At 49.8% G+C, this 11,060-nt stretch overlaps 1 protein-coding gene across 1 annotated transcript; it reads right to left on the minus strand.

Annotated features, from left to right (window-relative positions):
- Positions 1 to 3,949: 3,949 nt before the first annotated feature.
- Positions 3,950 to 10,027, minus strand: LOC146172900 (uncharacterized). Its single transcript, XM_084584557.1, has 4 exons — positions 9,851 to 10,027; positions 9,293 to 9,648; positions 5,576 to 5,715; positions 3,950 to 4,139 (listed from the first exon to the last, which is right to left on the minus strand). The coding sequence occupies exons 1-3, from the start codon at positions 9,961 to 9,963 to the stop codon at positions 5,615 to 5,617; spliced, it is 570 nt and encodes a 189-aa protein (XP_084440683.1). The 5' UTR covers positions 9,964 to 10,027; the 3' UTR covers positions 3,950 to 4,139; positions 5,576 to 5,614.
- Between the last annotated feature and the right edge of the window lie 1,033 nt (positions 10,028 to 11,060).

The raw sequence follows: 11,060 nt of genomic DNA on the forward strand, positions 1-11,060 counted from the left end.
GAACCCGACCTCGGCGGCTGCGTTTCGATGGAGGCGAAACGAAGAGTCGTCGTGTGCTGTGCGATGTCAGCGCACGTTAAAGATCCCCAGGTGGTCGAAATTACTCCGTAGCCCTCCACTACGGCTCCTCTTTCTCTATTTCCACTTTCACTCCCATCTTCCTCCCTTCCCTTACGGCGCGGTTGCGGTGTCCACAGAAATCAAGTGAGACAGTTACAGCACCTTTCCCTTCCTATAAATAAATCAATCACACTTGCTCTTTGTACACCTGAACCTGAACCGGAAGGGAGGAAGGTGGGAATGAAAGTGGAGAGAAAGAAAGGAGGCCGTAGTGGAGGGCTGCGGAGTAATTTGTATTTTTTGTTACGACTGACGAAAAAAGGAAGAATGCACGGGCCTGCTACTGGCTCTGTAGCTGAGCCACCTCCGCAGCCTCGTGCGGACAGAAGAGAAAATAGTGAAAGAAAAAGAAGAATGGGAGAAAGGCGCGCGTCGCAACAGCCGTCGTCCACCACCGAAACGGTAGCGGGCGCAATGACGGCCTACAATAGATGAAAATATAGTGGTAAGCTAGCCCCCACCACAAGCAGTAGTGACCTACCAGTCCTAGCGCCGTAGGGCCAGGAGAAGCCACCTCCAGTCCAAACCACTGGGGGTCTTTTACGTGTGCTGACATCGCACAGCACGCGGACGCCACTTCGTTTCGCCTTCATCGAAACGCAGCTGCCGTGGTCGGGATCGAACTGCAATCCCACACTTGTAGTACGCGCGCCAAGGAACGCGCACCCTCCCGTCCCCTTATAGTGCGTCTCGCTACCACCGCACCCTCACCGGTCCCTCCTGCACCCTTTACAACAACCCCATCACCACCCTCGCCCATCTTCTGTTCCAATGCCCGGCGGATCCTCCCCCGCGGGGTCTAGAGCAGCTTACTACCTGGAAGGTCTGGGAGACACTGCTGTACTCTGACCCGGTTCGGCAGAAGATCGCCACAGACTGGGCTGCCGACGTTATGAACCATAGGAACATGAACATTTGAGTGTAGTGGGGCCGTGCGGAGGCCCAGGGGATGCATGCCCCAAACTCCTCTGTTTCAATAAAGTTATTACCACCACCTACATGGATGGGTAGATGGATGGAAAAACTTTATTTTCGTTAGATAGCACGTGTGGACGATTCCGTGTTAGATGGCCATCAACCCATGGCTGACGGCGACCTGGGTGGCCCACTCCACGGCCCTGGTCTGGACCACCTACAAGAGCCGGGAGTAATAGTAATTGGTTCACAGGAAGGAAAAGGCGCAATATCTGTTATATTTGTTGCTGTGGACTCCTCACCTGCGGCCTAGCTGACGGGAGGAAGGTGGGTGTGAAAGCGGAAAGAAAACAGGAGCTGCAGTGGAGGGCTGCGGAGTAAATTCAGCCCCCCCCCCCTCCCGCCTGGGGATCAATTAACGTGCACTGACTTCGTTCAGCACACGGGCGCCATTCCATCTCGCCTCCAGTAAAACGCAGCCGCCGATGGAGGCGTCTGGTTACCTATAGGTAACGCATACCACCTGCGCCTATATAATCACACTATGGCAGCCTACCGCAACTACATAAAAGGACGAATATGTCCCCAGGCTGTCAAAATATTAAAAAATTGGCTGTGGCTTAGCTTGGTTAAGGCTGGTAATTGCGAAGCAATACGTGGGTTCTGCTATGTACCGCTTGTGGTGATGCTCTGGTTATGCTTATGCTAGTACGGCTATGGTGATACTCTTGGCTGTGCTATGTTTCTGCTATGTTTGGCATTGGTAAACACGCACAGACAAGAATGACGACACACACATGTTATTCGTTTTCATCTTTTATTCAAACCTATAAACACGCTTCGGTGATCTGATCACCGAAGCGTATTTATAGGTTTGAATAGCCAATTTTTTCTCTCGTGTTTTCTTAAAACGTTCCTCTCGTTACTCGGGTGTTTCTTCAGCATGCCGTTTTCTTCGCTTTTCATTCTGCTTCTCTCGATACGCACGTTCCTTCTCGAGTCTCTGCTGCCGCTGTTCCAGAGTTTCTCTGGCACGTCGCTCCCGTTTGGCTGCGTTCCGGCGTTCTGAACTAGTAGAGCTAGAACGAGGTGCACATTCCACACTGTCGGTCAAACATAACTTCCTCACTTGCTTCTGCCGTTGATTCTGCTGCCGAAGACGCTGAGCGTTTTTTTCGCCTGGCTGCATCTTGAGCTTGTCGCTTGGAAAGCCGTTCATCTCGTTCTTCTGTCTCCGTAGCTCGCCGATGCTTTCTCTTTGCAACCTGCCGAAGCGTATAGGCTGGAGGCGGCATCTCACGGGCTTGACGAGAAGAGCGGGAATCAGGCTGCGCCGCGCAAGGCGACGGCGTGAGATAGGGCCACGTTTTTAAGCAGATGGTATGACGTCACATAGCGTGCAGCGCCCTGGTGGCGACGGCGTGTGATGGGGCCCCGTTTTTACACAGATGGTATGACGTCACATAGCGCGCAGCGCCCCTGGTGAGAGGAGTGGGAGTCAGGCCGCGGCCGTGGCTATGCGCCGCGCGAGGCGACGGCTTGAGATGGGGCCCCGTTTTTACAGTGATGGTATGACGTCACGCAGCGAGGTCACGCGACATTTCCTCCCCTGCATGCGCCTTTTGCGGAGAACCCAGATCAGACTCACCATATCTGCTTTTACTCTAGGGCAAGCCACCCTCCGAATGGCAACTGAACAACTTGGAGAGATGGGAGACCGCGGTGTACAGCTATGACTCGGCTGCTCAAAAGCAGCTGGTCAGCTGGGCTCCTGGCCACCCTACGCGGTATTGACCCGACCCATCATATAGGCAGTAATCCTAACGTTTAAGAATCACATTTTCCCCACCAATCACCTCGTCAAGTACGCTACGAGCGTACCAGCTTCTGTGCTGAGTACGAGTGAAGAGGAATGATGACGGAAGGTCTTGCGGAGCCGCATGAAAACACAGAAACCGTGGAAGTGTATTACGGTTACGACTGCTGTTATTTAAGGCGGGAAAGAAATTAACGTAAACATTGAAACCTCGACGTTCGGTTTAGCATTTCTGAAAGCGTAGGTTTTTTATCACTCTGGTTTTGGTTCGGTCTTCAGCCGCTAAAAATGTAGCTTCAGGCTTGCGGTGACTCTAATAAGAAAGATGTAGGTGTGCAAGCTTCTCCCTCTCTTCCATCTTGCACTTGGTTTTCCATTGTGACAGCCCAATAAAAGTGAGAAAAATGTTCCACTGCATTCATATTAGGCCCTTCGAGAAATAGAATGGGCAAGGTGCAGAACTGAATTCCAAGCCTCCGCATACGGGCATGCAAGGGTCGGCGCTTCGTGAAATTTCGGGGAGTTTTATCGAGTAAAATCTAGTGTTGGCCATTGTGATACCTTAATATGCAGCAAGGGCAATGGTAGCATATTCGCAATTCAGGGTGACATCCTGCACCCCGAGCCCACACGCAAAGGGCTGCCGCCGTTCACGTGTCAACCACATGTATTGGGGACATCAAGACATGTAATTATATGCGTCATATCCCAGTCGGAAAAAACCACAAAACATTTTCTGATGTTACGACAGAATGTCTGTGCGGTTTTTGACGGGAAACCTGTTGTGACAACAGAACATTCTGTAGTAACATCAGAAATTTCTGTAGTTACAACAGAGAAGTGCGACAGAACTACAGACAACAGAAATATACTACAGAAAAACTCCACATTTGCAGAAAAGTACTACAGAACTACAGAAAAATCTGATGGTTACGACAGAACTACAGGATATTTTGTCGTATTTTTGACACAGTTTTGTAGTTTTTTTCGACTGGGATAGACTGAGCAGGAAATGATGGACACGTTTCTCGAATTGTACGCTATAATTTACTATTCGAAATCAATAATAACCACAAAACGACCAGAAGCCGTCCTCTTCATATACGCCCATGTGTCTCGGTCTGTTTGCGGGAAGCTACCACTTCGCGTATTAGATACGAAACGCTGTCCTCCTCTGACGACGCTTTCGACCGCCACCAAACAGACGCCCATTCTGCGTTTGGCCTGTCAGCGAGGTGGCATAGGAGGGCGACGTTCGCAGCAGTCTCCGTCTTTCGACGGCTTGAACCTGCGGGTGGAAAATGAAATTTAAACTGTATGCTGCTACGCAAGAGTTAGCCGAGGGAAAAAAATATCCTCTCAAACTTACAAGCTTCTGTTCACCTGAAAGAAGAAAGACAGACGATTTTTATTCGGCCGTTTCACTAAGCAGAAATAAACGGGATAATTTACCTGCGCGGAAGAAAGTAGAATGAAAACTCGCTCATTCCTATGTTGAAATAGTCTACAACGTCAACTTAGTCAATATAAAGCGGTCGAAATAAAATTACGCTGGGCGTCCCATTTTTGCGTCCCATAAATTATAATGATAAAGCCTGTTAAGCTACCTGATGTAGTTGCAACTAACCGTTTTGCTTCTATACCGTCAAACAATGCGCGAAATCTGGACGTCGAGTAGCGGCTCTGTACGACGCCTTGTTTGAGCTGAGCTTCTTCCTCAAACTGTCGTTGGTTTGAACTTAGGCGTACGGAAACCTGTTGGGAACTGCGCTGTGCACGTCTCGCATCTGTCGCAGCTGTAAATTCTAACTGCAGCTGTGTATTGGGAATATAGGGAAATATATTGTGACAGGATGCATGGAGCCCGTAGGGCCATCTGCGCATTCGCAAGAATTAGATTTTGTTTGCTTTATAGGGATCGACGTGGGAAGTAATTTCAAGCTATGAGGGTCGCCATAGTGGAGGGCTTCAGAAATCACGACCACTTGTGTGACTGCCCTTCACATGGGCGCGTTGCTTTTCGTCTCCATGAGTGGGAAATGGTAATATGGTGATGCCTTTAGATACTGCTCTGCTTCGAGCGTATTAAGAGTGCGCAGCTCACTATCCAAGCAGATGATGCTGTGAAGTGGCGATAATGGACAACTTGTAGAGCTGATCCTAAACACACATATTGATCACAGTCACACAGCGGCACAGACCTTCCATTAAATTCCAACCATGAATGCCGGTGTTCTGCTAGCGACCAGAAGGAATTTTTCGCCACAAAGTGTGCAACAACACCAGCAATAAGCCTGCGGCAGTAACATGAAGGCTCTCTTGTTAGCCAGTGAGAGCTACTTGCATTGAATGTTTACCAAGCGACAGCGATTTCCTTGAACACACACTCTTGGTTTTTTCTCAAGACACCCTCATAATTTGTTAAACGCTTAGTATACAAACTTTTTTTTTCTCGCTACTAACCTAAAACCAAAACAAGATATTTCCAGCCTAATTGTCATACCTGGGGATACCTTGTCGACAGAAACGTATGAACGCAAGCGCAACTAGGTGACGTTCAATGTGCTAATTAAGCACGAACGAGCGCGGAAACTTCGCCGAACTAGATGCTGAAACATTTACGGTAGGATTGCGGTAATAGTGCGCTGGAAAAATGTGCAAGAAGACATGAAGCAGGTGAAACATCGAAGCAAGCTGCGGAGAAATGCAGGTAGCGCAACTTACCTCCGCCGTCTTAGATGCTTTGCTGCCCCGGTGGAGATGTCATTGTGCAATGGAGCATGACCCCATATCACGAGGCGAGCAGGAATCGTGCACTTGACTGTCGACGGCTTGGCTGCTGCAGGAGTCGAAGATGACTGCTCCTGCGCCATAAATTCGAGCAAATGTTGATATCGATATTCAGCTAAGAGATAGCCGCAGCAAGCGTGTCCCCGACAACATTTTGTACATCACAATTCAAGCTCTTCAAGCCCTCATCACGTATTTCATAGGAATTCTCATCGCAGCATCAACGAGAGGTAAAAGCATGCTACCAGATTAGCCGACAGCCTTGCATATTTCAGGTACAAAATTTTCCGGGGTAATTTAGCCATTTTACACCAAGAAATATCCAAGAAAAAATGCCTAGGCCCGTATTCCGAGTTTGCGTCGTTATCGAAAGTGTCGCTATCTTCCTTACCTCGAGTCATCTAACTGGTGGAAACGCCTGTACCGTCAGTGCTAATGACATCTGAGTTTGGTATTTCCAAGAATCAGATGACTCGAGGTCGAGAAGATAGCGACAGTTTCGGTAACGCTAATTCGGAATGCGCATCCGGGGCATACAGTTGTGCCAGCTGTATGTATCTGCTCTGAGGTCAGACTCTGTAACCACGAATACGACTAAGAGTAAATGTGACAATGACTAGCAGTGACGATGTTGAAATACGTCAATGATTCACAATTACCATTACTATGACTGATTAAATATGACTATCACTAATAGAGCTGTAATAAATTTATGACGCTGACTATGAGTGATTGATTTCATTGCTTTCGCTCTCTAGTAGCGCGAAGGATGACAGGTGCAGGAAACCTGATAGTTTCGGTTCCAACTACTTCAGCGCACCTAGTGACTAGAAAAAAATTGATGCTTAAAACGAAATGTCTCCATCCGTACGCATTCCTCCGATACGCTTAGCAGAGAGCTGAGTTGTCTTAAACGCGAGCATCTGGAAGTATATCTTTATAATTCTCATCCATTGATATGTCGGACATCTGCGGATCTCTGGATGTGACGGCACTCCTTGAGAAGGGGGGGGGGGGGGGGGGGATCTCGTGCCTCTGCAGTTTCTGGGGCTGGTAGCGGAACTGGGACTGAGTGAAGGCGAAATTTGCCTCTCAAAATGCGCTCTTGGCCCGCACCGCGCTACGCCATGAAGAAAGCACAAGAAAGGGCGTCGCGTTAGCGCCTGTATGCATCCCACAAGAGGCCATTCCACCCCTCCCATCGACACCCCGCTCGCTCATAGGACATCCCAGACGCTTTGCATTGCAGAATCTGCTCAGCAGCGCACCCAGGACTCGAGTTTTGTTGATGCCGGCATCAACATACGCCATAGACGCTGTCTCTCTCTCTGTCTCTGTCACTCTCGCTCGCACTAGTTTTCACTTGCGTTTTAGCCCTGCAAAATGAGGCTTAGTCAGACCAGAACTATAGCGCTACTTCAGTGTTTTGGCTAGCATGGGTTTCGTGAACCCCGCCTATCGCTTCACGCACCCCCTGCAGTCCGCTGACCTTCATTTGAAACACTGCTCTAAGTGATATGGTTCGTATGGCGCTGTGGGCAGTTACGTTCTAAACGTTTGCGTACGCCGGGGTGGCGCAGTGGTTACGGCACTCGACTACTGTTCCCAAGGACGCGGAATCGAATCCCGGCCTCGGCGACCGCTTTTCAAAGGAGGCAAAAAGCAAGGTGCTCGTGTGCTGTGCGATGTCAGTGCACGTTAAAGAATCCCAGGTAGCCGAAATTTCCGGAGTCCTCCACTACGGCGTCTCTCATAGCCTGAGTCGCTCAGGACGTTAAACCCCACAAACAACCACCGCTTTTCTACGGCTGCTGTGAAAGGAAATAACGCTGGCGTCTCAAATTGGGACAATGGCTTCCAGGGAAGGTTTCTTCCCCTGAGGATGTTTTCTGGGGACGCGGAGAATGAGACAAGGACTACTCTGTAAAAGCTTGGCAGGCACTTAGGCAAGGTCTGAACGCCGACACGACAGCGTGCTTTCTTTCCCCACACGTTTGGCGACTGTTAGCGCCATGCCATCCCCCGTCAACAACGCCGTTTCGTCAAAGCTATCTGTATATCAATCTCAGAGTTAATGTCAGCCTTCAAAAATGCCGCTTGCATATACAACTCGAAACAAGTGTATGCCGAATGATGGCTACACGGCTCACCGTTACTAAACCAAATGCAATGACCAGGCAGCGAAAAAGAAATTTAGCAGACAAAAACTTGCGGAAAGGTCGCGTACAATTAAGCGGGATATAATCAGCTCAAGCTCATAAAGACACGACCAAGAACTGACCTTTTTTAGCAGCTTTTGCTTCCCGGTTTGACATTACGAGACGTGCGTGGAGCATGGCTTGCGTTAGGCTTAAATTGTGAATTGAAAAATAGGAAAGAAAAGGCTCACTATCTGCACATGTTTTCTATGGGCACCGGGAAACCGCCACAAGGTAAAAGAGGAAACTGGTAGTGAAAGCGGAAAGAAAGAATGAATTGCGGTAGTGGACGCCTACACAATTATTTTCACCACCTTATGATCTTAAATGTGCGCTGACATCACACAACTCACGGACTACTCTCCATTTAAGCTTCGTCGAAATGCGACCGCTGCTGGCCAGGTTCGAACCCGGGTACGCCTCAGGCATTTCTGTGCTTACGCTGTGATTGCTGCAGCGCGGGTCTTTGACTGCGGCCTGTCACTTATCTGCCGCATTCCCAGAAACGGACTCCACCTAAGCTGCATTATTGGGCACTGCCCCTACATGGTTCTGTGTGTTCTAAAATTGTAGGCATTCAAGGTTCTCCGAAAAAGGTTTAAAGACACAAGGTTGGTTTGAGGGGTTTAACGTCCCAAAGCAACTCAGGATATGAGAGACGCTTTAAAGACAAGACTTTATTTACATGCACTCATCCAGCGCTCACTTGTAGTGGCCGCACATCACCCGTAGCTGTTACCACTATCAAGGACCCATCTCCGAGTGACTTGTGCTCTCCTGCTCCCAATATCTTTCCCTTCGGATGGCAAGCGTGGCCACATGACTCTGCCAGATGCTCCGAAACGTGGGGCCCATTGCAAAAGTTCACGTTGGCCATCGCAGGAGGATTTGCAAATTCATCTCTAAACAATTCTACTAGGAACAATGTCTTTTTCATAAAACTTAGCTTCCGTACACTTGTTTTTGAGCACAAACTTACAGCCAGCTTTCTTTTATCAAAGCTGTGTTACTATTGTACGAACTGTATGCTAATCTTTGCGCGAGCAACCTTGTATTTTAGACTACATATCAGGTAGACGTGGTGTGGACATCAGTTTTACTTGCTTAGTTGTCCTGCTTGTCATGACGCATCGACTCGTATTGAGGAGGGAGGTGCCCGGATACGACATATTCCTGCGCTGACAAACGCGTGAACATAGATCTATGCATAGTTAACGCCAGCATCTACGTATAGTTGATGCCACCAGCACACAACACCCGACCAGCTTTCTACAATTTGAAGCTGCAAATCCCGCTATCGAATAGGCGCAATGGTGATCGCAGTGTCTAAAAGTGTAAGGGTATCGGAGCGCCGTGTACTGCTATTCGGGCAGGCTATCGGGAGGTCTACAGATAGTAACTTGTAGAACAGTAATGTTCACGAAAAGCTTGGTTCACGAAAAGCTCTGCTTACGTGTGTCGCTATGTCTTCTCGAAACACCGTCGGGGTCTTGATCCCGGGCATACACCTCGGCAGAGGCGGGCGGCGCACAAGTGTACGCCCATCCGACGATGATTGACGCGCAAGTTGATGCCCATTCAACGATGCTACGAAGGCACCAGGAGTCATTAGCGCGGATGGCGCTGCCGCTGTTGACCACGTACGCTGCACAGACAATCTTATTTGTCTGCCCCACACGACCGAGACGTCTCCAGACAGTCGCTTCCTCGAGGCAGACGACTTCTTGCTCCGCCAGAATGGCCCTACCGATGTACCAGGGCCACATGTAAGCCCGGCGTTCCGGACGTCGTCTGGAGCACTCCTCAGTGCTGGAAAACATGAGAAGCGTTCAGTGCGATACCTTTTCGGTCAATGAGAACAGCTCTAACGGGTAGCTTTCATGGTGTAGTGTTTTACGGAGGAAAATAGAGGGAAAGCAGGTTATGGAAAAGTGTAGAGGTGCGATAATTCTTTAGGTCTTGTACATGTGACTTGCGTCGCGTTGGAAGGAATGTAAAGAGAGTTGCTCACCATCTTAGGTTCGCCAGTACGATGTTCCATGACTCGAGCAAAGAGTAGGGCTTCGTCGGGTGTTGCTCTTTGTTCGTCGTCGGATGTGCCTGCATGGTTCCCATAGCTTGCATGACTGACACTGAAGGACAAGTAGCCTTCGTTGGTGACGCGCAATCTATGATTCCAACATGATTAATGAACATGACTAACCCACAATGATACCCTAGGTGAAGGGTGCTTATGCCTACATCGAAATTTAGGTCTAGTCTTGGAGAGTGCTCTGCGCCGACCAAGCTACACATGCGCGACAGCCACGCTAAGTCAGAGGGACACAGCTGCCGCCGCCGCAGCAATCCCAGTGCAGGAAAAGGAGAAAGGGAGTGTCGAGCGAGAAAGAGGGAAAGGGAGAGCAACCATTCCCATGACAGTATAGTTAAGGAAGAGAAATAGGAGAAAGGGGGTGTGTCGAGCGACAGAAAGAGAAAGGGAGAGCAACTGTGACCATTAGTGGGCCTCGATGCGCGCGCCCTCGCGCCCTCGGAGGGTGGAGACAACTCCGCCATATTTTGGCCCACTCTTATCATAGCACTTCAGGAGCGTTCCTGTTATCTGCAATCCCAAACTTGAACGCGCGCCAAGGAGCGCCACGCGATAGTCACCGCACAAGCGGGACACACTTGCGTGGGCTCAAATATGAAGGCGTAGAGGCGGTACTGACCCTTTCAAAAAATGTCCCCACCCTCCGGAGCGGAGAAGGGGGGCGCGCGCATCGAGGTACCTTAGTGCCCATGACAGTGTAGTTCGGCGTTCGTAGCTCGGCATTTGTATACCAGCGTTCGTAAAACACTGGTGTTCGCAAACCGGCGCTCGCACACCGGCGTTTGTAGCATGGATGAAAGAGAACGCTGGCGCGTTCCACACTTAAAGACGCAGCTTAAGCTTGGTTTGTGGGGTTTAACGTCCCAAAGCGACTCAGGCTATCAGAGACGCCATAGTGGAGGACTCCGGAAATTTCGACCACCTGGAGTTCTTTAACGTGCACTGACATCGCACAGCACACGGGAACCTTGCTTTTCGCCTTTATCGAAAAGCGGCCGCCGAGGCCGGGATTCGATCCCGCGTCCTTGGGAACAGTAGTCGAGCGCCGTACCACTGCGCCACCCCGGCACGGCGTTCTACCAGCACCGCCTAGAAGAGAAAGAGGCTGTTGGTTCCACCCAGGTACTGT

The sequence above is a fragment of the Amblyomma maculatum genome, chromosome 11 (genome assembly GCF_055883805.1).
Source record: "Amblyomma maculatum isolate TAMU_Amacu chromosome 11, ASM5588380v1, whole genome shotgun sequence".
NCBI lineage: Eukaryota > Metazoa > Arthropoda > Arachnida > Ixodida > Ixodidae > Amblyomma > Amblyomma maculatum.